The following is a 24582-nucleotide window of genomic DNA, read 5'->3' on the forward strand; positions in this document are numbered from 1 at the left end:
CTTCTCCTCTTCTTCCTCACCCCTAACTAAGGATACACCACTTTCTCAGGCAGCTCAGTCTCCCACTCTGTTACAAGATCAATGCATTCCAAAGGCTGCAAGTGGCTCATCTCTTTCATTTCGTCTAGAAATGCTGAAGCTGATCACAATATCTCTCCTAGCTCTCGGCATACCGTGACATCCTCTGTGGTGCCGTTGGGTTCTCTAACTCTCTTCCTGCTCTCGCTTTCTATGTCTGCTCTCTGTTTAGTCTCTATGTACTGTAATGGTGCAAATCAAATGGCAAATGTGCATTGGATTTATTTCGCAAAAGTGCAATATTAAGATAGATGTTGAAAAAATGTTAACTTAATGATTTAATTTACAATAAAATATAGAGCTAAGGAATTGAATGTGGATATGAGAATGTATTATTTGGTAGTAAAAATAAATCGTACAGATTGCATTTTGAAGTAAAGGCTCATTGTGGCATTAAGATTTAGATTTAAGGTTTTCAAGGTTGTCCTCTAAACCAGTCAAAAATAAACCTTTCAAATACTTTTAAGTTCTCCGATGCATTATTAAAGCAATTAAAGAAAAAGCTCACAAGATTTAAATAACAATGTTTATCAGTTTGACAATTTTGTAAAAAATATCCACTCCACAAGAGAGGTTGGGGATGACACATACTTACAAAATCACTGTTCGGGTCTCTCAGCCAGCCCATTGGCTCTTCTACTGCACACAAGACAGTGTTGTTTCCAAAAGTCAAAGGGTGTTAAAAAATCCTGATATTACAATAAATGTCAGTCACACTTTTTTAGCTTTAATCAGGGTTGCAATTCAACATCTGTCGGCAAAAGACTGCTTTTAATTGTGGCTGGTAAGATTGTTTTTAGATAGATTCATCCCACTATTGTTTGTGTCAACACATTGGCAGTCAGTGTGTACTTGTGTTATCTGTAGATGTAAAATCCCCACAAATGCAAAGAAACATTTTTAAACTCTAAAAAAATGTGCAGTGTTTTAAATTCACAGATTACACATTTACTCACGGGTTGTCCATCTGTTCAAACAAATAATATCGAGAGCTAGTGAAACTGGGGAATGTGAAAACTGCCGGCAAATGTTTTAATTAAGCTGAGACCAAAAGTGTAGTACTATAGAAAGAGTTTTCTAAGGCCTACACAGCTTAAAGAAAGTGTCTGTTATACTCTTCGTTGTTCAGCAGTACCCAGCCTCAAATCATTTGAGCTGATTTTATAATGGTGCTCTTCAACTTCAATTTAAGGCTGATAACATTTTTACTAATCCAAACTCCACACTGCATTTATCCTCACCACTTTAGTCGAGGTTGGAATCTGCAAAACCAAACTATATATTCACCAAAAGCACCTAGGTTCAGGGATTTCATCCTTCCCTTCACAGTTTAGTCTTTAGACGTAGAAACACTTGTGGTCCTTCAGGTTCCTCAGATAGGAGAAACTCTTCCCGCACTTGTCGCACATGAACTGTTTCTCCCCGGTGTGTATCTGCTGGTGTGCTTTCAGGCTGTTTCCCTGGTTGAAGCTGCGGCCGCACGTGTCGCAGCTGAATGGCTTCTCCCCGGTGTGGATGCGCTGGTGTCTGTTCAGGTTTCCCGTGTTGCTGAAACACTTCCCACATGTGTCGCAGCTGAACGGCTTCTCTCCCGTGTGGACAACCTTTGGAGAGGAAGACAAGAAGAAAGACTGTAACTGAATTCATTTTCAGATGTAAGATTTATAATTGTGAAATCATGAATGCAGATTTACATCATATCGGGCTTCATGCGAGACATGTTACTAATTCTAACTCAGCCAGCACCAGGAAACACAGGGATGTAGCCATTGCAGACCATTTACATGCAATACAGGAGAGGAAAACCCCAAAAGCATAAAGGGCTCCTTTAAGACAACATATCACAGCAGACTGATGGAGGGGGATGTTTCTTCAGGTTACCTAGTGCAGACCCACCTGATGGGATTTAAGGCTGCTGTGCTGTGTGAACATGCGTCCGCAGGTGTCGCAGGAGAAGGGCTTCTCCCCGCTATGCGTCTTCAGGTGAATCTTCAGGTAGCTGGACGACTTGAAGCTCTTACCGCAGAGCCCGCAGCTGTGCGGCCGGTCCACGGTGTGGTGCTGCTGGTGCGAGCGCAGGTCTGTGATGGAGCTGAGCCGCCGGCCGCAGATCACACACGTACAGGGGATGGTCGCTGCGTGGGTCTGGAGGTGTTTGCGCAGCGAGTCCACACAGGTCACTGCGGTGCCGCACGCCACGCAGGCCAGAGACCTCTCCCTGGAGCCTGAGTGGGAAGTCTTCTGGTGCATCTTCAAGGCACTCTTCTGGATGAAACACTTGCCGCAGGTCTCGCAGCTGAAGGGACGCTCCCCGGTGTGTATCCGCTGATGGCCCTTCAGAGTGTCCGCCTGGTTGAAGCTCTTGCCACAAGTCTCACACCTGAAGGGCTTCTCCCCGGTGTGAATGCGCAGGTGGCGCTGCAGGTTTCCCTGTATGGTGAAGCTCTTGCTGCAGTACTGGCAGTCGTAGGCCCGCTCCCCCGTGTGGACCATCTGATGCATCTTTAGGCCGTGGGCTCGGTAGAAGCTCTTACCGCACTGCTCGCAGCGAAACGGCCGGACCTCGGCGTGCAGGCGCTGGTGGTTCCTCAGCAGCTGCTTGAGAGTGAAGCCCTTCCCACAAACATCACAGGTGTGGGGTCTCTCACCTGTAGAGGGGAGCAATGACTCGGTAAAATGAACAGAAGGACATTGTCAAAGGTTATACTGTATGCTTTCCAAAGCTCCCCAATAAACATTTATAGACAGTAATCACCGGGTCAGCATCTCTAGTGAGTTTTAGCCCCTTTTAGCTGGTTGTTTCTGATTTATGGCACTATACTGTATGGTTTTGTCTCATTTTACTCATTGACCCCCATTTTAATAAACCAGCTAGCTGAAAGAAAAATGAATCTCTAAGTGCTAAATATGTTTCCATGTGTGTTAATGTGGATTTGCCTCAACATCATCTTTATAAAGGCACAGTTTGGAAGCCTCTAGTTTGGCCTTTTAGCAGTCACCATATTGTTTTTTTGGAACCAGACTGAATGTTGATGAAGATATTTTTCGGGCAACAAACATTGTTTGATTACATTTCCTTTACTGAAAACACATTATGTTTTTTGTCTTTAAACTTTGACCTTTTCACAGACAACACCAGGACACTGCAGCAGCGACCTGTCTATCACAAGGTAGCCCAACAGCAGGGGTGTCCAAACTACGGCCCGGGGGCCAACTGTGGCACTTCTAAAAGTATAATGTAATATGGCCCACAAACTTTTCTTGCATTGTACTTCTAAGATATAAATGCAAACATATTACACAGCAGAAATCATGTGTTAAGAAGCCCACCTTTCAAATAAATTCAGTCAATTAAAGATGAAAACGTTTTCTAACAAACCTTAGTTGATAAAAAAAAAGCCCATTACTTATTTGCATAACAAGCTTGAGATATATCCTTCCTTTTTCCCCTTATTGTCCGACCCTAAACAGGGCTGTGATGGGGAGGCAAATAGAGAAGCAATCTGAGGCTTCTGTTTTAAGGCTGACAAAGAAAAAAAATTAAACCCTACGGAGATCTGTGATAGGCAGTGTTTTTTCATTAAGCATATTCAAATATCAGGCATAATTTACCTACGTTTGATTGATTTTGTTAACTTATAACTTAGCTCATGATATCTCACCTCTAGGGGTCCAGCTCTTCTTATATGTTTCTGTATGTGGCCCTTCCCTAAAGTATACACAGCCTATTTTACTCTAAATGGGACTGTAGTTTACAAAATAATCCTCATGCTCTTTTGAAAACGTGTAAACCAGCACTTAAGAGCATGAACTCATCAGTAAATGTTTACAGAGTAAAGTAATAAATCATGTCAGAAGTTTGGCTCATTTTCTTCTGGACTTTTATCTGCAGCTAGTGAGATGCCCCCTGCTGCTCATTTGAAAGATGCAGGTTCAAGGCGTTCCATTGGTTTACGCTTCAGAGGAGTCCAGCAGCTCGATGACTGCCCCCACCTGTATGAAGCAGAATGTGAGCGTTGAGGCTGCGCTGGAATGAGAAGCCTCTGCCGCACTGAGAGCAGCGGAAAGGCTTCTCAGTGCTGGTCCCGTGGACGGCCTGGTGAGCCTTCAGGTGCAGCAGTTTGGTGAATGTCTTCCTGCAGAATTTGCAGCTCAAAGGCTGCTGGTTCTGACTCTCCTTCCTCACTCTACCTCGAAGGGACTTTGGCTTAACAACACGTTTAGGTCTGGTAGTTAATCCCGGGTCACCGTCATCTGGATCATCTGGCTCCATCTAACAGAAAAAATGAAGGAACTCTTTATTCATTGCCTCCTAACCCACTGCGCCTTTACTGTTTGAGGTGTGCTGCCTACACTGGCAATGTAGTAGGATCCATTAACAGGTGTAGTTCATGATATTCTCAAGCTGCTACATTAACACTTAGGGGCAATTAAAAGTCCCTTCATCATTTTGAAAAGATGGACTATGTATGTAAAGTTCTTTACTTTATAAAGGGGAACACAAACTCTCAAAATTCTGGGAAGACAATTAAAACTACAAACAGAATGAATTAGGGATTTGTCAAAACCACCTGGTAGTCTGGGTCGTCGTCGTTGTCCTGGCACGGATCTTCTCTGTACTGACCGGAGTCAGAGGACGCCTGGTCCGCCAATGCCTCCAAGCCTTCCTCCTTTATTATCACCGGTTGGACACTGTCCTGAGAGGAGAAAATACGGACACGAGTCAAAACATGGTGTCTGTGTAACTTATAATAAAGATATATGAACACCCTGTACACACCATTTGTGTACTTAAGAAACGATAGAGGGAGACCGATATAAAGCCCAGCTGAAATTAAGATTGTCAGAACACCTACATCAAGAAGACAGCACTTTACCTCATATGTTCTGCCTTTCCACAGGTGGATTATAGGGGACCTCTGCACTCCAGCATCTCTGCTAGAACCTACTGTGAACATTCAGAGGGGGGGGGCTCAGTCTTTCTGTTCTGTTCATCAGACAATACGTTTAAAGAACTGTTCAGCAGGAGGCTGCTCAAACAGCGGTACAGAGATATATTGTGGATGTGAAAACTTCCTATACTGTCAAAGTTAAGTGGAAATAAAAACACAAAACAAAAACCGTTCAGGAGAATGTACAGGTTATTAAAAAAAGACGACAACACATGAATTAAAGTTACTGTTCTGTACATCGGTGCAGTGGGGGAAGAAGCTCCGTAATTTCCGGACTATAAGCCGCTACTTTTTTCCCACGCTTTGAACCTCGCGGCTTATACAATGACGCGGCTAATTTTGATTTTCCCGCTTTCACAAGCTTCACCGCCAAAATGGGATTTTGAAAAAAAATAGACAAAAAACTGAGCACCGTCACATAAGGTGACGTAAATCGAGCGTGCTCAAACTTCCCATCATTCTGATTACGGTAGTCATTTTGTCACCCTCATCATGGCAAAGACACGGAGAAATGCATATGATGCAGCTTTCAAGTTGAAGGCGATCGATCTGGCAGTTGGAAAAGGAAATACCGGTAGGCACCTGCGGCTTATAGACATGTGCGGCTTATTTATGTACAAAATACATATTTTCCAAAAATTCAGTGGGTGCGGCTTATATTCAGGTGCGCTTAATAGTCCGGAAATTACGGTATGTATAAAGTAACAATGCTGCATGTAAGAACATTCTGTTATAAGTAAGTTATTCTGCATTCAAATCCTAAAAATATATTAGTTGATTTTAAGTTTAGATTGATAATCTGAATCTGTATAACTAAAACTATTAAATAATTGTAGTGGAGTAAAACCATAAAGTAAAAGCATCAGTACCTCAAACAAACACAGTTTGTACAGCTGTTTCCCTTCCGCATTTAGGCCAAAATGTACACTTTTTGCAAAAGGTGAGCTACATTTCGACACGTGTCATAAAGTTGAAAACGCATCACAACAAAGCTGCAGTGTCTCATGAATAAAACCAGACAGTGAGGCTACAGTACTCACCTCTGCGACGCTTCCTCCTCGAGCGCTGGCTCTGCACAGGTTCTCCTGCCTCTCCGTTATTCTGAGCCCTCCTGTCCTCCTTCTCTATGCCGCTTTCCTCCGCCAGCTCCTCCATCAGCTCCTCCGACAGCTCTTCTGTCAGCTCCTCTGCCTCCTTTTGGCCTCCGCTGCCTTCCAGCACCAACTTTAGCTCCGTCTCAGCCTCCTTCAGTCTCCTCCGCAGGTCCTCCATCTCTGAAACCCCCTGTGTGAGCTACAGAGACAGACCCAGGTGTTTTAACAAGATATCAGGACTAATGGAATGTGAGGACTTTAATGTCATCTGTTTTCCATGTATGGAAGCCCATTTCTGCCAGTAAAATAAAATAAATTAAAAATCCTTTGTGATCAAAAAAGATCATATAATTTACTTTAATAACAAACGTTCTCTAAGTAATGATAAAGAGATAACAGTTCTCATGTTTTAAGATACTAAGTCATACCGTAGGTTCAAGAATGTTTCTCCTCATTTTGACGGTCATTGTAAACTTGAAGGCTGAGTTATCTTGACCTGAAATGTGGTATTGCTAAAACATAACAGAAGCTTTAGATGTTGAAGGGCGCACTTTAGATGTTGAAGGGCACTCCTTCAACAACTGTCAACATGTCAATGTCTTCTAAATTCAAACATACTGATCATTATGTAACATTTGTAAAGTGACAAAGAAAATAACTAAATCAAATACATTTTAGTTTAAACAGTTTCTTCTCTCCTGCTGAGATTTCTTTTTGAATTGTTGATATTATCCAAAATCAGAATCGAAACTTGTATGGCCAGTATTGTGGGAAATCTTTAGCAAAGAAGCACTGAGACGGTTTATCGATAAGTCAATCAACAGAAACTTTTCTCAGATCACAAATGCCCCAAAACATGGTTCCAGTTTATCAAATGTCAGTCTTTACATCACTTTTTTACTGAGTTTTACTGCTTTGGAACTGTTGGTAAACAGTTTGAGTGACGTACCTCCAGCTGCAGCAGAGAGGAACAGTCGAGGTAAAGCTGGCAGATCTTCTCCACAGCTTCTCGAGCCAGAGACATCATGAAGACGCTGAGCTGGATCACCTGCGGAAACATCAGACACTTACAAATCTTCTGATACATTTTAGAGGGGTATAGTGAAAGAGTATAGGACATAAACTAATAAAACAATATTGTTATGATCTTGTTTTACTTTGGTAAACTGAGCAAATGTTTGTTCCATGCCAACATATAAATATTTTAGCTTACTTTACCCTAAGAAAGTGACAAATAATTGAAAAGCATTTTCATATTCTGCTGCTTTATTAAATCACATATGTGAGATAACTTCAGTCACTAGTTAAGAAGACGAAGAAGATATACTTTATTAATACCTTGAAGGGAAATTCCTTCTTCTTCTTAAGCTGATGCAGATACAATTAATATTAATAAACGAACTATAAATTAGCAAATAAATAATGATGTATTATTAACAGTTAAAATATTATACGTTATTTATGAGAGGGCTTAAAATCGCCAACCACCTCGCCATGTATGAAGCAATACAAATAAGCAGCATCACTACTACCTCCATCAGCTGCAACATTAAAGTGAGGAACATATTAAAACACTCATAATCTAATACAATACCATTAGGAACATTATTGTGAAATGTGTCATTGTGCAAAATAAGAACTTTTCTCCTAATACTTTGAGTATATTTCGAGTTCTACTTCAGTAACAGGTTAAATGAAGGACTTTTGAAGGAATTTTGTACCAAAATATTTTTACATTGAGGTATTTGTACTTTAAAAATATCTCTTTTCCTTACTTGTGATATTAAGTAAATGCATAACACATATTATAATATATATATATATATATATATTCATACACATATATACATACATACATACATACATACATACATACATACATACATACATACATACATACATACATACATACATATATATTATAATATGTGTTATGCATTTAGTTAATATCACAATATATATATTTACATGGCTGAATTCCATTCAGAAACCTGTGTTCAGTGTCATTATGACTACAGCTTATAGACAGCTGATCGTTGATGCTGCAGGTAACGTCACGTTGTGTAAACCTGTAGCTGAAACGCTTCTAGACATACAGCAGATAGATAGGCCCGGGCCTGCCAACCAACTCAAAATGGCGATCAAACATGGATTTTTCTAGGTGGTTGACCGTGCAGTGCTGCATATTTACACTTATTTCAGCCAAATGATGCACTCTACCCAGCAAAGCAGTCCTACATTAACTACTTACTTAAGTTTAGCCGTTGAAAGCTAACTAAAGCTGCTAGCTAGCTCTTCTATTTCTATGCTCAGCTGGTTGTTTAGACGCCAGAGAAGGAGGGAGCCCCGACACAGCGGAGGATGTTACCGACACGGGTCACACCGACCGGACTATAAACGTACCTTCTCCTCGGAGGACCCTTGTGTGTGTTCAGTCTCACATGATGACATTTCTGCATATCTTTCCGCAGACCCGCTGATAACTTTACTAATTTCTGTTACTGTCGCATTTACCATCATCTCCAAAATGGAGCCTACCTGTACCTCCAAATCCGACATTCTGACCAGTGTCTATAATTTTGTAATAAAAGACATAGATTTTGCTATAACAATGCTGTCGTTAGGGGAAAAGAAAACTCGTGCTAAGCACAACAATGGTAATCCTCTTCCCAGTTCATGTTTTTCAAAATAAAAGCACGCTTGCTACGATCAGTCAGTCTTCAGCGGTGGAGGCAGTGATCAGATGTGTGCTAAAGTAAAAAGCTCTATTACCACTTTGTAAAAATAGCATACTCTGTAAAAAGTTCAAAAACCTGCATGGAAAAAGTATCTTAGTATAATCAGCTAAATGTACTGTAGTATTCAATGTTAAATGCTCAATGCTGACATATGTCCATAGTGAATATATTATTGAAATTACAATTTAGCATTTGTTTTGCAAATAAAATGCTTTGTCTTATTTGAAGCTAATTTAGACATTCTTAAAGGATTCTCACTGCTCTGGACGTGTGTCCTTGTTGTAGCTGATTGTAGTTATTCTAGTCGATATTCAACCAGAAGTGTTAGCGTCGCATTTTGTCTGCCTTGACGTTGGTGAATTTCTAGAAACTAAATCAAGAAGTTTGATTATTCATAGTGAGTATTTGTAATACAGTGTAAATAAAGAGTTGTTTGTACAGTTTAGTCCTCCACTCACATTGATATAAACCAACACGTTATGTCAGACAAGATAATAACTTAAAAACATTTCATTTAAAGTCAATGAATTGTAGGTTAACATGAGGGTTTTTCTTAGTATTTACTTCCCTTCGGCAGTGAGGAATTTATTATTTAATTGTGTATATATGATAATTGTTTTTCCCACCTGGAGATGTTCTGGTTATTCCAGCTCAAACTACACATCATATAAAACCCCCAGTAAACCTATATTGTTTGAATTTATTAAGGAAAGAACATCTGATTTGATTTGTGCAGTGTGTGTGTCAGTGCTCGGATTACGTACGTACCCATGAAAGCAACAAAGTCACATTTTTGAGGGGGTCTCTCATATCTGAAGGTGTCTGCCATATATTGCATTGTAATTTAATCGTAAACAACACTCATTATCCATCCCTTTGCGGTCTCCAACCATTAAAGACGTTACATTAAAATAGGCTAATACCGGACGTGCTTATACGCTCAAGAGCGCAGCATACTGCACTTCACCACCACACCATTAGGCTACGTGAGCAAACTGGATAAGATCGATTTGACAGCACTCGCAAGTCCGAAGAAATCACATAAAAATGTGCTTTTGAGGTAAAGACCAACAACACATCTTAAATTTAAATGTAATTGCCAGTTATGCCGCCGAAAAAAAGGCCACCTGCACCGAATTCATATTCGGCCCTGACCAGTTTCGGTTTTACCACTAAAAAAACAAAAATAGTTGCAGATTTAGAATCAGAAAATGGCCTAGCAACAGCTAGTTCTAGCCAGGCGCCTAACTCTACTGAGCCAGAGGACGTTGTGGCTACAACCAGTCATCATGATGTTTTAGCTGGGACACTTACCAATGACGATGAGGACGTTGAGGAGGAATTGGACGGAGAAGAGGCTGCGGAGACGGGGTCGGGGTCCGGGACCGATATGGAACTGAAGCACCTGCGCCACCTGCCTCAGAACTGGGGGCTCACACAGTGGCGATCGTGGAAGGAGAGAAATCCATGGTTGTGTACAAGTGAGAGTGGCCTTGGGTGCGCTCCTTGCCAGGCAGCAAAAACTCTCTTGCTCCATGAAAAAAAGACTGGGGTGCACCTTTCGGATGCATGGGTTAATGGGACCGTCAGTAGCTCATTGCAAAAGCAATTACGTTAGAAGATTTACCTGCACCGGGACAGCCTTGCTCATAAAAGAGCAGTGGAGATAGCAGAATTAAAACAAAAAGATGTTCTGCCCACCAAAGTTGTAGAGCTGAGTTTGGCTGCCATCGACGTTACATCAAGCTCATTTAGGGCGGCGTACACTATAGCCAAAGAGAGATTGCCATACACCAAAATGACGCCGATCATGACAGTTAATGAGCTTAATGGTGCAACAGTGGGCCCTGCACACCGCTCCGATCACTCCTGTGCTGCTATTGTGAAACATATAGCAGATGAAATGAAAAGAAGACTTTCCCATGTCTTGAAACTCGACTCACGTATCAGCATAACGTTGGATGAAAGCACTGTGCATGGACGCTCCTATATGATTATCTACATGAGGTGCGATGTAACAGGTAATGGAGACGTAGAGAACGTGTTTTTGGACATTGTTGAGTTGGAAAAAGGAGATGCAGGATCTCTTTACAATGCGTTAAAAGACAGTCTTCAAAATGTGGGGATAGAGGCAGAATTTCTTAAGAGGAACTTCATCAGCATAGCCACAGACGGAGCCGCTGTCCTTACCGGTAGGCATACAGGACTCATTGAAAGACTTAAACAAGACTTCCCTCGACTGCAGGATGTACATTGCCTGGCACACCGATTAGAACTAGCTGTTAATGATTCTTTGAAGGCTGTGGCTGGGTGCAACCATTTTGACATTTTTATTTCAAAGCTTCATAGTCTGTATCACCAATCCACCAAAAACGCACGGGAGCTTGAAAATGCTGCTAGGGAACTAAACATGCAGATTTTAAAAATAGGCAAAGTCTTCACAATCAGGTGGGTGGCAAGCAGTTTCCGGACAGTTAAAGCTGTGGTGAAAGATTTTCCTGTTTTGGCACAGCACTTTACAATGGCCAGCGAAGATGCCTCGCGCAACGGTGTGGAGAGGGCGAAGTATGGTGGCCTACTCAAGCATCTGACATCTACTGGCTTCCTCTCCGATTTGGCAGTGATGAAAGATGTGCTTCGTGAACTGCAGGGGCTCTCATTGAGACTACAGAGAAGGGACACGTCTCTGGTGGATGGCAGCAGACAAATCCATCAAACCATCGAGATACTGTCTGCTATGAAAGAAGATGCCGGTAAAACGGAATCCAAGATTCGCGCAGGCATAGCAAGTGGTCGGTTCAAAGGCGTTGTGCTTAGGGAAACGCAGCCTAAGATTAATAAACCCCAGTTTTATCAGTCCATCCTTGATAATCTCAGATCACGTCTTCCTGACAGTGAACTTATTGCCATGCTCAAGCCTCTAGATCAGCACTTTTGGCCTGCAGAGAGGTCAGACCTAATGCTATTTGGAGAGCGCGAAGTGGGGAGATTCGCAAAACTCCTCTGTGAATCTTCTACCGAGGCTATCGAGGAATTCCGAGATTGGAAGCTTCAAGGTTCTCAGGGGAATACTCTTAAGAAACTTATCGTTGCATGCCGCACTATACTCCCGACCTCAGCGGAGTGTGAGAGGGGTTTCTCGGCTTGCAATGACACAGACGATAAAACTAGGAACGGACTGCGTGCAGCGAGCCTCACTGCCCTGCTATTCATTGACTTGAATGGACCTCCTATTGAGAAATTCAACCCCGTGCCGTTTGTCCACTCATGGATTAAGAGTGGCCACCGGACATCAGCATCATGGATTCCTGGGCACAGGCCCCAGCCAGCTGAGAGCAGGGCAGTTGGTCTCTTTTGTCTCCGTAAAGCCCAACAAACATGATCAGAGCATCGAACTGAATTGTTACATGATGGGTGAGTTTTGTCTATATATGCGTTCATTGGGTTACATTATTTGACAAGTCCTGAGAATGTCATGTTTGCTGTTGAACTTGTGCTTTCTTCTATGTTGTTTGACAAAGCCATAGGCTACATAATGCATAACAGTTCACAGTCTAGCCTGTCCCTAAACTGAAATTCAAAAGAATATGTTTAATCTATTTCCGTAAAGCCCAACACGGTCAAACATGATCAGAGCATCGAACTGAATTGTTAGGCCTACATGATGCGAGTGTTTTGTCTATATATGCGTTCATTGGGTTACATGATTTGACAAGTGCTGAGAATGTCTGTTGAAGTTGCGCTTTCTTCTATGTTGTTTGACAAAGCCAATATAGGCTACATAATGCAGTCTAGCTAAACTGAAATTCAAAAGAATATGTTTAATCTATGTATTTGTATGTATTGCGATATTGGAATCAAATATGGACAATCAATAATATGTTTAAATTAAATGGAACCGATTTCTGTAAAACAAACCCCAAAAAATCTGTCTGTTGTGCGTGTGTTACGTGTGTAAGTTGTGTCTACCGTGCGCAAAAGCGCCATTCGCACCTATTCGCGGCTATTTAATTGACATGTTAGGTTATGGGGGGGGGGGGGCGGGGAGTCCAACTTGTTTTTATAAAATAGAGAGACCCCCTTGAAGACAAAAACATAATTCGAGCACTGGTGTGTGTGTGTGTGTGTGTGTGTGTGTGTGTGTGTGTGTGTGTGTGTGTGTGTGTGAGGGAAGTTCAAATGTAATATACATGTTGTTCATGTATGTTTCAAATAAAGAAAACACGAGAGAGAAGGTTTGATTGTTGCATGGGGCATAGTTTAATTGTCCAGATATAATTTACAACCAAAAAAAAATTTGTTTTAGGTACGCACATATAGCCGTGACCAGACTGTGCATGGATTGATCCCAGGATGTTACAAATGAGGAGAGAGGTGGTTAAAGTGACAGGAAATTAGGTTAGGTTATCAGAAGTAAGAACGGAAGGAGCAGATGGAAACGAAGTGGGCAGAAAGTAGCCAGTACGAAACCAGTAAAATAACTTTACAACGAGGCTACCCGTTCATTTTTTACAAAGTAAAAAAATAAACACAGACAGTCATTGAGTCATTGGTTGTCTGTTCCGATTTACTTCTGGGCGGGGATCATGCCATCGATGGACTCTCCCTTCTCCAGCTTCTTCTCCATCTCAACCATCAGCTTGACACCATCAACCACCAGCTGCACCTGTGACACCTCGGAGGAGCCCAGACGATCTGCGTTGGAGATGTCGAACACACCACCCACGGAGGCTGTGTCCACACCACCTGGAGGGAGAAGAAGGGGGGAAGTGTGAGGCCTCTTTCTAACACAAGCACGTTTTTAGGGACATGAAAGGTACGCTCTCCATAGCCCCCTGCTTGTTGAAGCTTTGTAACAATGTTTCCTTAACACTCCAGCCATCATCAATTGTCACATTCATTGAGTTTTCGAACAGAATAATACATTTCAGGAAGTCTATAAGGTTTCTAATCCTAAAACAAACTGGCTGCTTTATGTTAGCAATTTGGAAGCTAGCTTAATCGCTAGCCGGCTGACATGAAGGTGCTAAAGTGAATCTAATTAATCTCATCTTAATCCATGTTTTTCAATTTCTCTAACCTTTTGTCATAATAAATGCTACTATTGCTGTTAACTTTATCTTTCCCATCCAGCTGTGTTAAGTCAAGGTTAACTTTAAACCTGCAGCACTTCTCTGTAAATATTAGTTTATAAGCTCTGAGACCGAACAATTTAAGTGTAATTTTGTTGGTACCTGTTCCACGCTTCTGCAGGCGCAGTCTGGTCAGGATCTCCTCGAACTTGGCGTGTGTGCTAAGCTTGGGCAGCTTGACGTGCACTCCACCGCGCAGGCCGGTTCCCAGGTTGGAGGGGCAGGTCAGGATGTAACCCAGATGCTCGTTCCACATGAAGCCATGGTTGTGCTTCTTGAAAATCTCCTCAATCTGACCAGTGCAGAGGATAAAGGAAATGAATAATGGATCATGGTTAAAATATAACCACTATGATGTAGCTTAATGCTAAACAGTACTATCTGTTGATACTGAAGAAAGAAAAATAAACCTTATAAGATTAAACAGCCATGTTAGGTCTATATGAAAATAAACAGTGCGCATCATTTTAAATGGCTATAACTCGCACCCAGTTGAATTGTGTATATTTAAGTGTCTGCTTGATTGTATTTGAATAAAAAAATATGTGATTGTTTTTGTGCATTACCTTCTGCAGACCAACGCAGAAGCGTCTGAAGACCTCCTTCATGTTGCCTCCCAGCTGCATGGAGATGACACGCAGATGATCCTCCTCATTCACCCAGACCAGGAAGGTCTTGTTGTCGTTATGCCTGGAGGAAGAAAATCCAGCTCAGTTTCATTTGTAGGACAATGATGGTGAAATGTTTAACAAAGTGCCTCGCAGACACTTGACGGACATTTCTAACATTTACCCTGTGATGTGGGTAATACGAGCTACACTGGTGGATTTAAAGGATATCAACTGTAAAGGGCAGTTATGCTGCAGCTTTACACGCTGAGCTTAATTATTCATGACACACTTTACCAGATGTTTAAAAGCAGGAATAATCGGGATTTTCATTTGAGGGTTGTGAGACAAAGGAGACAGATGGTGTTAGTTTTAAAGGTTGGCTTGGGAATGTCAGATGGGAGCTCCAGGATGGGATTTGTTTAGAGTGTGAATTTACGAGTTTACATAGGCACAGAAACCTGTTTATCTGGGAATAAAGTTGAATTTGTAATGCGTTTTTTAATTTAATTTCCATTATTTGTCTGAATGTCTCTCACCAGATGCCTCTGCCGTCGGGCCAGTCACGGGCCATACCGGCGCAGGTCAGCAGGGGGGACACGGGCTTGTCAAACAAGAAGTGATCAGCGATCAGCAGCTCCTGCTCGGCATCGGTCATGCCGCTCAGGGGGTAATACTTTCCCTTGAACTCACCCTCCAGGCTGGCCAGAGCTGAAAGGATAGAACCAGACAGGAGAAGGAGTCAGCCTCTGACTAATACATCATGCCTTCTACAAACATTTTGTGTCAGATTGATAGATTATTGTCATTAAGTTGATATTCACCCTCAATGGACAGCTTCTCAATGCCTCTGCGCTCGCCACGGCTGTTGTGGGGGGGAAGGGTGAATCCCTTGATGCTGCGGCCGGTACGCACACGGCTGGACAGCACGTAGTTGGGGTCCAGGTCATCACCACCCTTAGAGAAAGGACAGAAAAACATCAGATACATTATTTTTATTGACTTGCCATTGTTTGAGGAACTGAACCTTATTTATGAGTGAATGTACTTATTATGTAGGACAATTGACAGTGTCTGGAGTTATTAAACTCAACCATGCCTTGATGTGGACATAACCAACTAACAAACTAAAGGTCATTCATTTGGTGTGGCAGCTGGTCACTAGGTACATTTCCTTCTTCCTGATTCTATTCTAATCTATCTCTAACAATACCATCATGCAGGTCGTGACTGCTCACCTTCAGGTTCTCGAAGTTCAGGTCGGTCTTATGCTTGTCAGTGGGCTTGTATCCACCGTGACGGTCGGAGATGATGGGGTCCAGCAGTTCCTTGAAGGCCTCGTAGGACTCCTCATCACCAGCAACGCAACCAACAGTCATGATGAAGGGGTGACCTTGGGAACAAGAGGGACAAGAGGGAATTGGTAACAATGCTATGCTAGCTAGCTATAGTTTAACTTGGAATATTGATATCTTTGTAGGAACATTGTTAGATACCCCTGTACCCCATTAGCTGAAAACTGCTTGGATACCAAAAAACCTTACTAAAAATCTTGCCAGAACTTTAGCACCTAACCCAAAAGATCGAACAAAAGTCCTGTGTCACCTTAGAGGTAATGATGAATGCTAGCATGATGGGCTTCAGCAACAATCCATAACAGAAAATATTCAGAACTCATGTTTGGCTGCATATAGTTGTTATTCACTTCATTTATGTCTATAAAAACGTTTGTCTGGCATGTGTTCATCTCTACGCTGATGACCTGCTCCTTCTTACCAGGGTTGTCAACACCAGTCTGGATGACATCATCCACGGTGAAGCCGCTGGGGGTAGACTTTCCCCTCAGCTTGCCATAGATGTCCTTGGTCAGCACCTACAGCAGAGGACATGCAGGTCAGTGTTTGTAAAGTCACATGATGTATCTTAGAATATGCTGTGTGACAATGAAGTGTCTCAGCGCAACGATAACGATAAAGAGTCTTTGGTTATTAATGCCTATGCAGGCTGTGTGGCCATTGAGCAACAATTTCAGAGTAGATTTGGTACCTTTGCCATGTGGTTGTTGTGCAGGGACAGGTCGGGGAACTCCTCGTCCGTTGCGAACTTCATCTTGTAGTCGTTATGACAGTTCTTCGCCATGGTTGCGATTCTTGCTCCACCTGAGAAGAGACAAGAGAAAGAGGAGAAGACAGTTATATTAAAGAATAGCACTGTTGGTAAGAATTTGTCGAGACTGCATCTATAGGCACTTTCTTCCTTATTGTGTAGAAAACAGAAAACTATAGATTTACAATTTATAATAATGGTGAATACCATTTTTATTCTCTGCCGTTTCTCCAAGTTTTTCAAGTGCCTTGTCTATGAATCTTCTGGTGAGGAGGAGACACCTTTTCATTCTGTCTTTACAGTATGTCTTACTTTTTTCTACTCTAATTTCACTGTCTTTCTACTCCCCCCCCCCCGCCTTCAGCTGTTCTGTCTACATGCTTTTCTTCCTGAAGCCCACCCCTCACACTGTCTCCCCACCTGTCTCCCCTCACAGCTGTGATTATATATAGTGCAGCTGGCCCCCTCTTGTCATGCACATGGAGATGAATGATTTTCTCCTCTGTCTCACTTCGTTCAGCTTCAGAATAACGCAAACTTAGTGGTCGACCTATGCTGCAATACATGAGTGACAGAAAAAACACATTGGTTCTAAATAAATCGTCAAAAAAGGCTCCAGCACACAATGCTTACAAATTGTTACTCTAATTATTTAAAGCCTTCTCCCATTTTGTCTCGAGATATGGTTTTGTACAGTAATTGTGTCCTACATTTTAATTGAACTTGAAAAGCCTCTAAAATAATCATTTCCACCCCAAAAAATCCCACAAAAATTATTTACCCAAACTGAGTCTAATTTGAGTTAGTTGAACTGGAAAGTAACATAAATTACTTGGGGAAAAGTTGTTGTTTTGGATTTGCAATTAACAGAGCTGCAGAATCAGTCAGAACATCTGATCTCTCTCCGTCAGAGGTCAAAATCCGTCCTGTTGCTTGAGGTGCAGTTGATTGATGACACCTGGTGCACTAAAAGGTCAAAGGGTTGCATGCCTCACAGATGGCTGCACATGTTCCATGGCTAAATCAAGCGCTCCTAAACTATTCGAAGACACACATCAGGTCTGCCCTGTTAGCATCAGCAACAGCAAACAGTCACAACTGTCTCAGTGACACTTGACTGTTGTATATTAAACTAGCCTTTAAACAGCAGTATAGTGCTGCAGATATCCAAAAAAAGCATCAAGGAGAAGTTTCACTACAGCGTGCAGCGATAGAAGAACAATCAGAGTAATATTTTAGTTTCCGGTTCAGGAAAGAATATGCTAAGCTTAACAGGAATCCAACACAATAATGTGGTAATAGAACGATGTTTCCATGGCTCCAGGGTTCACCAATGGAGGAATCTGATTGACACATATCTGGTCAAAATGTTCCTCTATGATTTTGATAACGGGTGGTTTACTCAGGGAGAGGCTTCTGTCCATTCTTTAAATCAAAATACCACCACAATCTTTCCCTTAGATGTATCAAAAGGCTTTGTTACCTGCTTAGGAGAAAAGAAAGAGGTAACAGTCCCGGGATCAGATCCTGTTCACCAAATGAAGGAGATGCCCAACTCTACCACATGATGGGCTTTAGTATTTATACCTGGACCTCTGTTGCTATTGGCTCACTACACTCGGGGTTCCCTTCATATGATTGGTTACAATGGGGCTTCTATGCCCGGGTGAGTTTCTAAAAGGCAAGAGAACTTCACATAACACTCGAGACGAGAAGCAAGAAACAGCTGCAAACCAACCTTTCAACTCCTGCCTGCTCAGAGAGGAGTCTGCAGGACAGAAGAGGTGGACAGCAGTACAGGCAGCACCATACACCCTATTAAACACATTTTTTAAAAGTCATTATGCAGGTTTATATTCATAAAATATTTGCAATGCATGCATTAGCCAGTGTACTAACATTGCAGACTGATTTAAATGAGAAGGCTAACATCCTTGCTGTGCGATGGCAACATAGGATCCAGAGTATGAATTTCATGCAATTGAATGAATATAACAATCATGATATCAAATGTCCAGTATCTACAGTATAATAAAAGGACATTAAATATAAAAACAAGAGCTTTGCTTGTAACTGGGCAGTTGAAGTGTAGCAGGTGGCTCTGATATGCCTATTGTTGGCATGCTTGCACAGTGTACTGAATCTCTCCTCCCTGTTTCATAAGTGTCCCCTATGGGTGGATGAAGCAGAGTAACTTCAGTTGTGTCTGTCATCATATTAAGGAGTCAGAAAAAACACTTCTCAGATAACATCATTACAAAATTCATTACTGGTTAGATTTCATTGACCCCCTCGAACTTGCCAATTTTTACTAAGTTGAATTCTTTGTATGCAAGTTGAAGGTGTGTGTTACTGCTCACTTTTTTTTTCAATGTCCATGAGTAATGCAATGTAACAGGCTGTCCAAACATAAGACATTTTTGGAAGACAGGATGGCAAATGTAAATTCCAGTGTGTTTTTATATGTCTGTATCTAAATGTATACAAGTGTACAGCTTTCTCATCATGTGATTTGTATGTGTGTCTTGTGTATTCATATATCACAATAAATATCCTGCCTGACATGTTTGATGTTGGGATCGTTTTTTATCCAATATACTGTTTATTTCTTAATCTGGGCTCACTGTAGGTTTTACTAGATCCTGATCTCATTGTGAGACATTGATTTCAGGTCTTTACTGTACAATTCCCAGCATCATTACCCCCCTCCCACTCGTAATGTGATAGCCGTCAGTAATCCACTCACAGACAGATATTAAATCCCACCCACATCATGTGACAGTAAGTATAAATTGTGGGGTGGGGCTGAGACGCTCTGTGACGCAGACAGCAGCCTAACATGAGAATCAGGTTTCCCTCAAACACAACAGTACAACAGGTCAGATGGTAATACCGTTTTCGAGATAGCTTCCCGAACAACTCTCAGGCTTTAAACAACAGGATACAAAAAGATTGTAATCATCTATTACCATCTCAACACACCCTGCACCTAAATTCATCTTAAAATGAATAACTAGAGACTCTCTCTCCCCAGAATGACGGTGCTAACCTTTAAAGCAGAAATAAACACGTGTACATTCTAGTGCTAAATACAGCTGGACAATTGAATACAACTCAGATGTTTTAATTGTATTAAGCTTTAAATGTATGAATGATAAACAGGGTGTGGCCGCTTCGAGGGACAGGTGGGTGCAGTCTCACGGCTCTAGCCGCTTGCTGTCTGCTCTGTTGCCTCACCTGGGTCCGCCTCAACTCTGAGCTGTGTAAGTAAGATGATGGTGTCAGTGCTCCCACTTTGAGTGTCACAGTGGCTTTTCAGAGAGAAATAAAAGACAGAGTTTGAGTATAGTTGCATGTGTAGAGAAAAAGGCCAGTGGTTTGTGACAAAGCTTGTGTCCTGAATACAAGGCCAGCAGAACAGCCAGGCTGAAGGTTATCCCCAGATTGAGGGTTCCTGCTTAAAGTCAGAGTCTGCCATTTTGATCAAATACACTTTAATCCACAGAGCCCACCGCAGCACAGGGACTGCCCTCATCATAATTACAAACGACCTCCTCATCACATCTGATTCCAGCCTCATCAGTATTCTCATCCTCCTGGACCTCTCCGCAGCCTTCGATACTATATCCCACACTATCCTCCTCAGCCTCCTGTCTGACCACCTTGGGCTCAGTGACACAACTCTTGCCTGGTTCGAGTCCTGCGTCTCGAACTGACAACACTTTGTCACCATCTGTGACTGCAGTTCCCCATCAGCCCCTGTCAACCAAGGTGTACCTCAAAGGTCTGTGCTTGGACACCTCCTCTTCACCATCTATATAATCCCACTTGGTCAAATCATCCGCCGGCATGGTCTCAACTTCCATTCATACGCTGATGACACACAGCTCTATCCCTGCACTAAACCATCCACTCAACTCCCCCCCTCAATCCCTTGTCAACTGCCTACAGGACATCAAAAACTGGATGTCGTCAAACCTACTCAAACTTAACAGCAAAAAAAAAGAGCTCATGGTTGAGGCTCCCAAGTCACAACTCCGGAAGGTTGGAGATCTGATCCTCTTGGTGGACGGCTGCTCCATTTCTGCTTCCTCTGTAGTCCGCAACCTGGGGGTCATCCTGGACACAACCGTCTCCTTCCAGGCTCACATCAAATCGGTCACTAAATCTGCATTCTATCATCTCAAAAACATCTCCCGACTCCGGCCTTCACTCTGCGACTCTGTGGCAGAAACGCTCATACATGCCTTCATCACGTCCCGATTGGACTACTGCAATATGGTCCTCTCCGGGATTCCCAGGAAAACCCTGGAGAGGCTCCACCATGTCCAGAACTCTGCCACCAGAGTTCCTCCCCCCACCAAACCATGGCAGCACATCACCCCCACCCTCATCCACCTTCACTGGCTCCCGATCAAGTCCCGGATCACTTTCAAAACCCTCCTCCTCACCTACAAGTCTCTCGATGGCCTCGCTCCACAGTACCTAACCGACCTCCTCCATCCCTACACCCCTATGGAGAGAGTGATTGGTTTGGGTGTACTTCAAATATCAGCTTACATTTATTTCAAAATTGATGACCCCACCTTCAATGATCCCCAGGTGATCATTTCAAATGTGTAGTACTTTGTTTGGTGCACCACAGAACTCTGTTCTATGCCTGGTACTCTTTATCTCTCATCAGAATATCTGGGCTTTACATCCTATGCTAATGATATTTCATTTATCAATTTGGACATTTCAGAGGTTGTCTGAGGTTGGTAATATTTACTATCACACCCTCGCTAAGGACATGGAGCTTATCCTGGATGCAAAGGAGGATCAAGGGTGCAGTCATATCAACCTGATCATTCAGTAATCTATCAATCTTAAACATTCACTTTTATATCTGTGGAGAGCAACACTTTCGGATTCATGATGGGTAAACCAACCTTTACTGTGCCCATAAAATAAAATAAAAAGAACAAGAGAAGAGAAGAAGCTAAAAGATGCTGGACGTCAGAGAAATCAGCAGAAGAAGACAGACAGACAGTAAGTAAACACTAAGGAGCTCTATTTCTGTTCACAAAAATGTTCAAAAAGAAATTACCACAAAGATATTTATCTGAAAACACAAGGGAAATGTTTGTTCAGAATTTTTCTCCCACAATAGCCCTTGCTAGCATCTCAGTAAATGAGCTAGTCGATCCTTTTAATTAAAAAATGGAAAATGTTATAGATGCCATTACTCCCACTAAGGTAAAGGAGGTATGTGGCAAGAAAATATCTCCATGGAGAAAGGCCATGAGCGTGAGAACAGAAAAAATGGAGTCTAGAAAAGCTGAACGCAGGTGGAGAAAAACAAATCTCTAGGTTCACTTTGAAATCTATAAAGGAAGACTTGGCTTTTATAATTTGGAATTAAAAAAGGCACGACAGTATTTCTTCTCTGACATCATTGCCAAAAACACAAACAACTCACCTGCCTTGTTTGCTACCGTTGAGAGACGAACAAACCCCCCAGTGTCAGAAGCATCAGAATTTCAATCCACCAGGGCCTGCAATGAATTTTCTTCCTTCTTCACTGACTAAATTCAGAAAATCTGACAGGCAGTTGGTGTTTCTGTATCAGGTACAGCAAATGTGTTGTCCTCATGTCCACTTAAAATCAATTGAAACACCATGACACAATTCCATCAGATTAATGATCAAGACCTAGAAATTCTCAATGACTTTCGCCCAGTGGCTCTCACATCACATGTGATGAAGGTGCTGGAGAGACTGGTCTTGGCCCATCTCAGACCGCAGGTGAGATCATTTCTTGACCCTTTGCAATTTGCCTACCAGCCTCACTTGGGGGTGGACGATGCTATTATTTACCTGCTGCAACGTGCTCACTCATACCTGGATGGATCGGGTTGCACTGTGAGAATCACCTTTTTTGATTTCTCCAGTGCTTTCAACACGATCCAGCCTCGGCTTCTGAGTGACAAGCTGCAGGCTATGAGGGTGAACTCGTCCACCATCTCCTGGATTACCAACTACCTCACAGACAGACCACAGTTCGTCCGGCTGGGCAGTGTGCTGTCTGATGTGGTGGTGGGTAGTACTGGAGCGCCTCAGGGGACCGTGCTGTCTCCTTTCTGTTCACCTTGTACACCTCTGACTTTAAATACAACTCAGAGTCATGCCATCTGCAGAAACTTTCTGATCACTCTGCAGTTGTAGGGTGTATAAGGGATGGACGGAGGAGGAGTACAGAGGGCTGGTGAGTGATTTTCTAGAGTGGACTGGAAGAAATCATCTGCTTCTGAATGTGGCCAAGACCAGAGAGATGGTCATTGACTTCAGGAGGAAGAGGACGTCTCCGCAGCCCCTTTGCATTCTGGGAGAGGATGTGGCTGCTGTGGAGGACTACAAGTACCTTGGAGTGCACCTAGACAACGGACTGAACTGGAGGATCCACACTGACACTGTGTACAAGAAGGGGATGAGCAGACTCTATTTCCTGAGGAAGCTGAGATCCTTCAACGTGTGCAGCAAGATGCTGGAGATCTTCTACCAGTCTGTTGTGGCCAGTGCGCTCTTCTTCGTTGCGGTCTGCTGGGGGAGCAGCATCAGAGCCGGTGCACCAGCAGGATCAATAAACTGATCAGGAAAGCTGGGTCCGTCATCGGCATCAAACTGGACAATTTTGAAGCTGTGGTGGAGAGGAGGACACTCAACAGGCTGCTGTCCATCCTGGATAACACCACCCATCCTCTCCACCTGCAGCTGGTCAGTCAATGGAGCTCCTTCTCTAACAGGCTAATACAGCTCCGCTGCAACAAGGACAGACACAGGAAAACATTCCTGCCCTCGGCAATAACTCTTTTTAATAAATCTCCTCTGGCTGGCAGAGAACTCTCTGCTTCATAGCTTCACTGGACTTACACCTCACTGGACATTCACATCCACATTCATTTAAAGTATTATTAATCCTGTTTAATCATTATATGTATATATCATTCTTACTTCACGTTCTTTTTCTTTAGATTTGTAAATCATTTTTTGTTTTTGTTTATCCTTATATTTGACTATTTCTTATTGTGTATATTTTGTATTGTCTCTATGTTTCTAATGCTGCTGGAACAAAAGAATTTCCCAAATTGGGATCAATAAAAGTCATATCTATCTATCTAGAGGACATTATTCAACATCTGAAGTCCTCCTCCTGCTGCCTTGATATTATTCCTATGATATACACCTTTTCATAGCATGTCCTCAGAGCTACTTCATAGAGTAAAGAGGTCTCTTCACAGGTGTATTTCCACAGGCCCTGAAAACTGCAGTCATTAAACCGCTCTTAAAAAATAATCTGGACGCTTCAGCAATGAATAATTACAGGCCCATATCAAACCTCCCATTTCTAGATAAAATCATTGAAAAAGTAGTTTTTAAACAACTGAATAATTTCTTGGATGCAAATAACTGTTTTGATGTGTTCCAGTCAGGCTTTCGACCGCACCACAGCACTGAGACTGCTCTTGTTAAAGCCTTCAATGACATCCACTTAAACACAGACAGTGGCAGAATCTCAGTGTTAGTATTTTTAGATCTCAGCGCTGCATTTCACACTGTTGACCACAACATACTGCTAGACTGACTAGAAAACTGGTTGGGACTTGTGATTATTTATTTAGTTTTACTTACAAACACCAAATAGATAGATAAAAAATATTTGCATCACGTTGTACACAGATTTAAGCTTCATCTCTAAAATATTGGTACATTTCGTACACTGTGAACTACCATCACAGACCAGTAGCATCCTAAATGAGTGTATTAAGATCATTATCATCTATGAATGTTTCATATATAACAACTTTACCCCACACTACGTCTTTGACCACGCC

At 42.3% G+C, this 24582-nt stretch overlaps 2 protein-coding genes across 4 annotated transcripts; both read right to left on the reverse strand.

Annotated features, from left to right (window-relative positions):
- Window positions 1-590: 590 nt before the first annotated feature.
- LOC134880811 (gastrula zinc finger protein XlCGF26.1-like) lies at window positions 591-8817 on the reverse strand. 3 transcript variants are annotated; one of them, XM_063907893.1, is made up of 9 exons: window positions 8528-8817; window positions 7074-7172; window positions 6553-6636; window positions 6071-6323; window positions 4956-5023; window positions 4650-4775; window positions 4072-4351; window positions 1975-2726; window positions 591-1682 (listed from the first exon to the last, which is right to left on the reverse strand). In XM_063907893.1, the coding sequence occupies exons 1-9, from the start codon at window positions 8681-8683 to the stop codon at window positions 1416-1418; spliced, it is 2085 nt and encodes a 694-aa protein (XP_063763963.1). In that variant the 5' UTR covers window positions 8684-8817; the 3' UTR covers window positions 591-1415. The 3 variants fall into 3 exon arrangements, with proteins under 3 accessions (XP_063763963.1, XP_063763962.1, XP_063763964.1); XM_063907892.1 differs by having other exon boundaries at window positions 4956-5026; XM_063907894.1 differs by lacking the exon at window positions 6553-6636 and having other exon boundaries at window positions 4956-5026; window positions 8528-8816.
- Window positions 8818-13098: 4281 nt separating this feature from the next.
- Window positions 13099-18346, reverse strand: ckmb (creatine kinase, muscle b). Its single transcript, XM_063907421.1, has 9 exons — window positions 18192-18346; window positions 16649-16761; window positions 16379-16475; window positions 15841-15995; window positions 15427-15559; window positions 15142-15313; window positions 14561-14684; window positions 14097-14286; window positions 13099-13608 (listed from the first exon to the last, which is right to left on the reverse strand). Exons 2-9 carry the CDS (start codon window positions 16739-16741, stop codon window positions 13430-13432), a joined length of 1143 nt encoding a protein of 380 aa, XP_063763491.1. The 5' UTR covers window positions 16742-16761; window positions 18192-18346; the 3' UTR covers window positions 13099-13429.
- Between the last annotated feature and the right edge of the window lie 6236 nt (window positions 18347-24582).

Source organism: Eleginops maclovinus, chromosome 18 (assembly GCF_036324505.1).
Source record: "Eleginops maclovinus isolate JMC-PN-2008 ecotype Puerto Natales chromosome 18, JC_Emac_rtc_rv5, whole genome shotgun sequence".
Taxonomy (NCBI): Eukaryota; Metazoa; Chordata; class Actinopteri; order Perciformes; family Eleginopidae; genus Eleginops; species Eleginops maclovinus.

Excerpts from the sequence above, each read along its gene's own strand:
- LOC134880811 (XM_063907892.1), bottom strand. The coding sequence starts at position 8,683 with ATGTCGGATTTGGAGGTACAGGTAGGCTCCATTTTGGAGATGATGGTA. Across the intron at positions 5,027-6,070 it reads GAGGAGGAAGCGTCGCAGAG|TAGGTTCTAGCAGAGATGCT; the intron begins GTGAGTACTGTA and ends GAATGTTCACAG. Across the intron at positions 1,683-1,974 it reads GCAGCCTTAAATCCCATCAG|GTTGTCCACACGGGAGAGAA; the intron begins GTGGGTCTGCAC and ends TCCTCTCCAAAG.
- ckmb (XM_063907421.1), bottom strand. The coding sequence starts at position 16,741 with ATGGCGAAGAACTGTCATAACGACTACAAGATGAAGTTCGCAACGGAC. Across the intron at positions 15,560-15,840 it reads TGAACTTCGAGAACCTGAAG|GGTGGTGATGACCTGGACCC; the intron begins GTGAGCAGTCAC and ends CCTTTCTCTAAG. Across the intron at positions 15,314-15,426 it reads TGAGAAGCTGTCCATTGAGG|CTCTGGCCAGCCTGGAGGGT; the intron begins GTGAATATCAAC and ends CTATCCTTTCAG.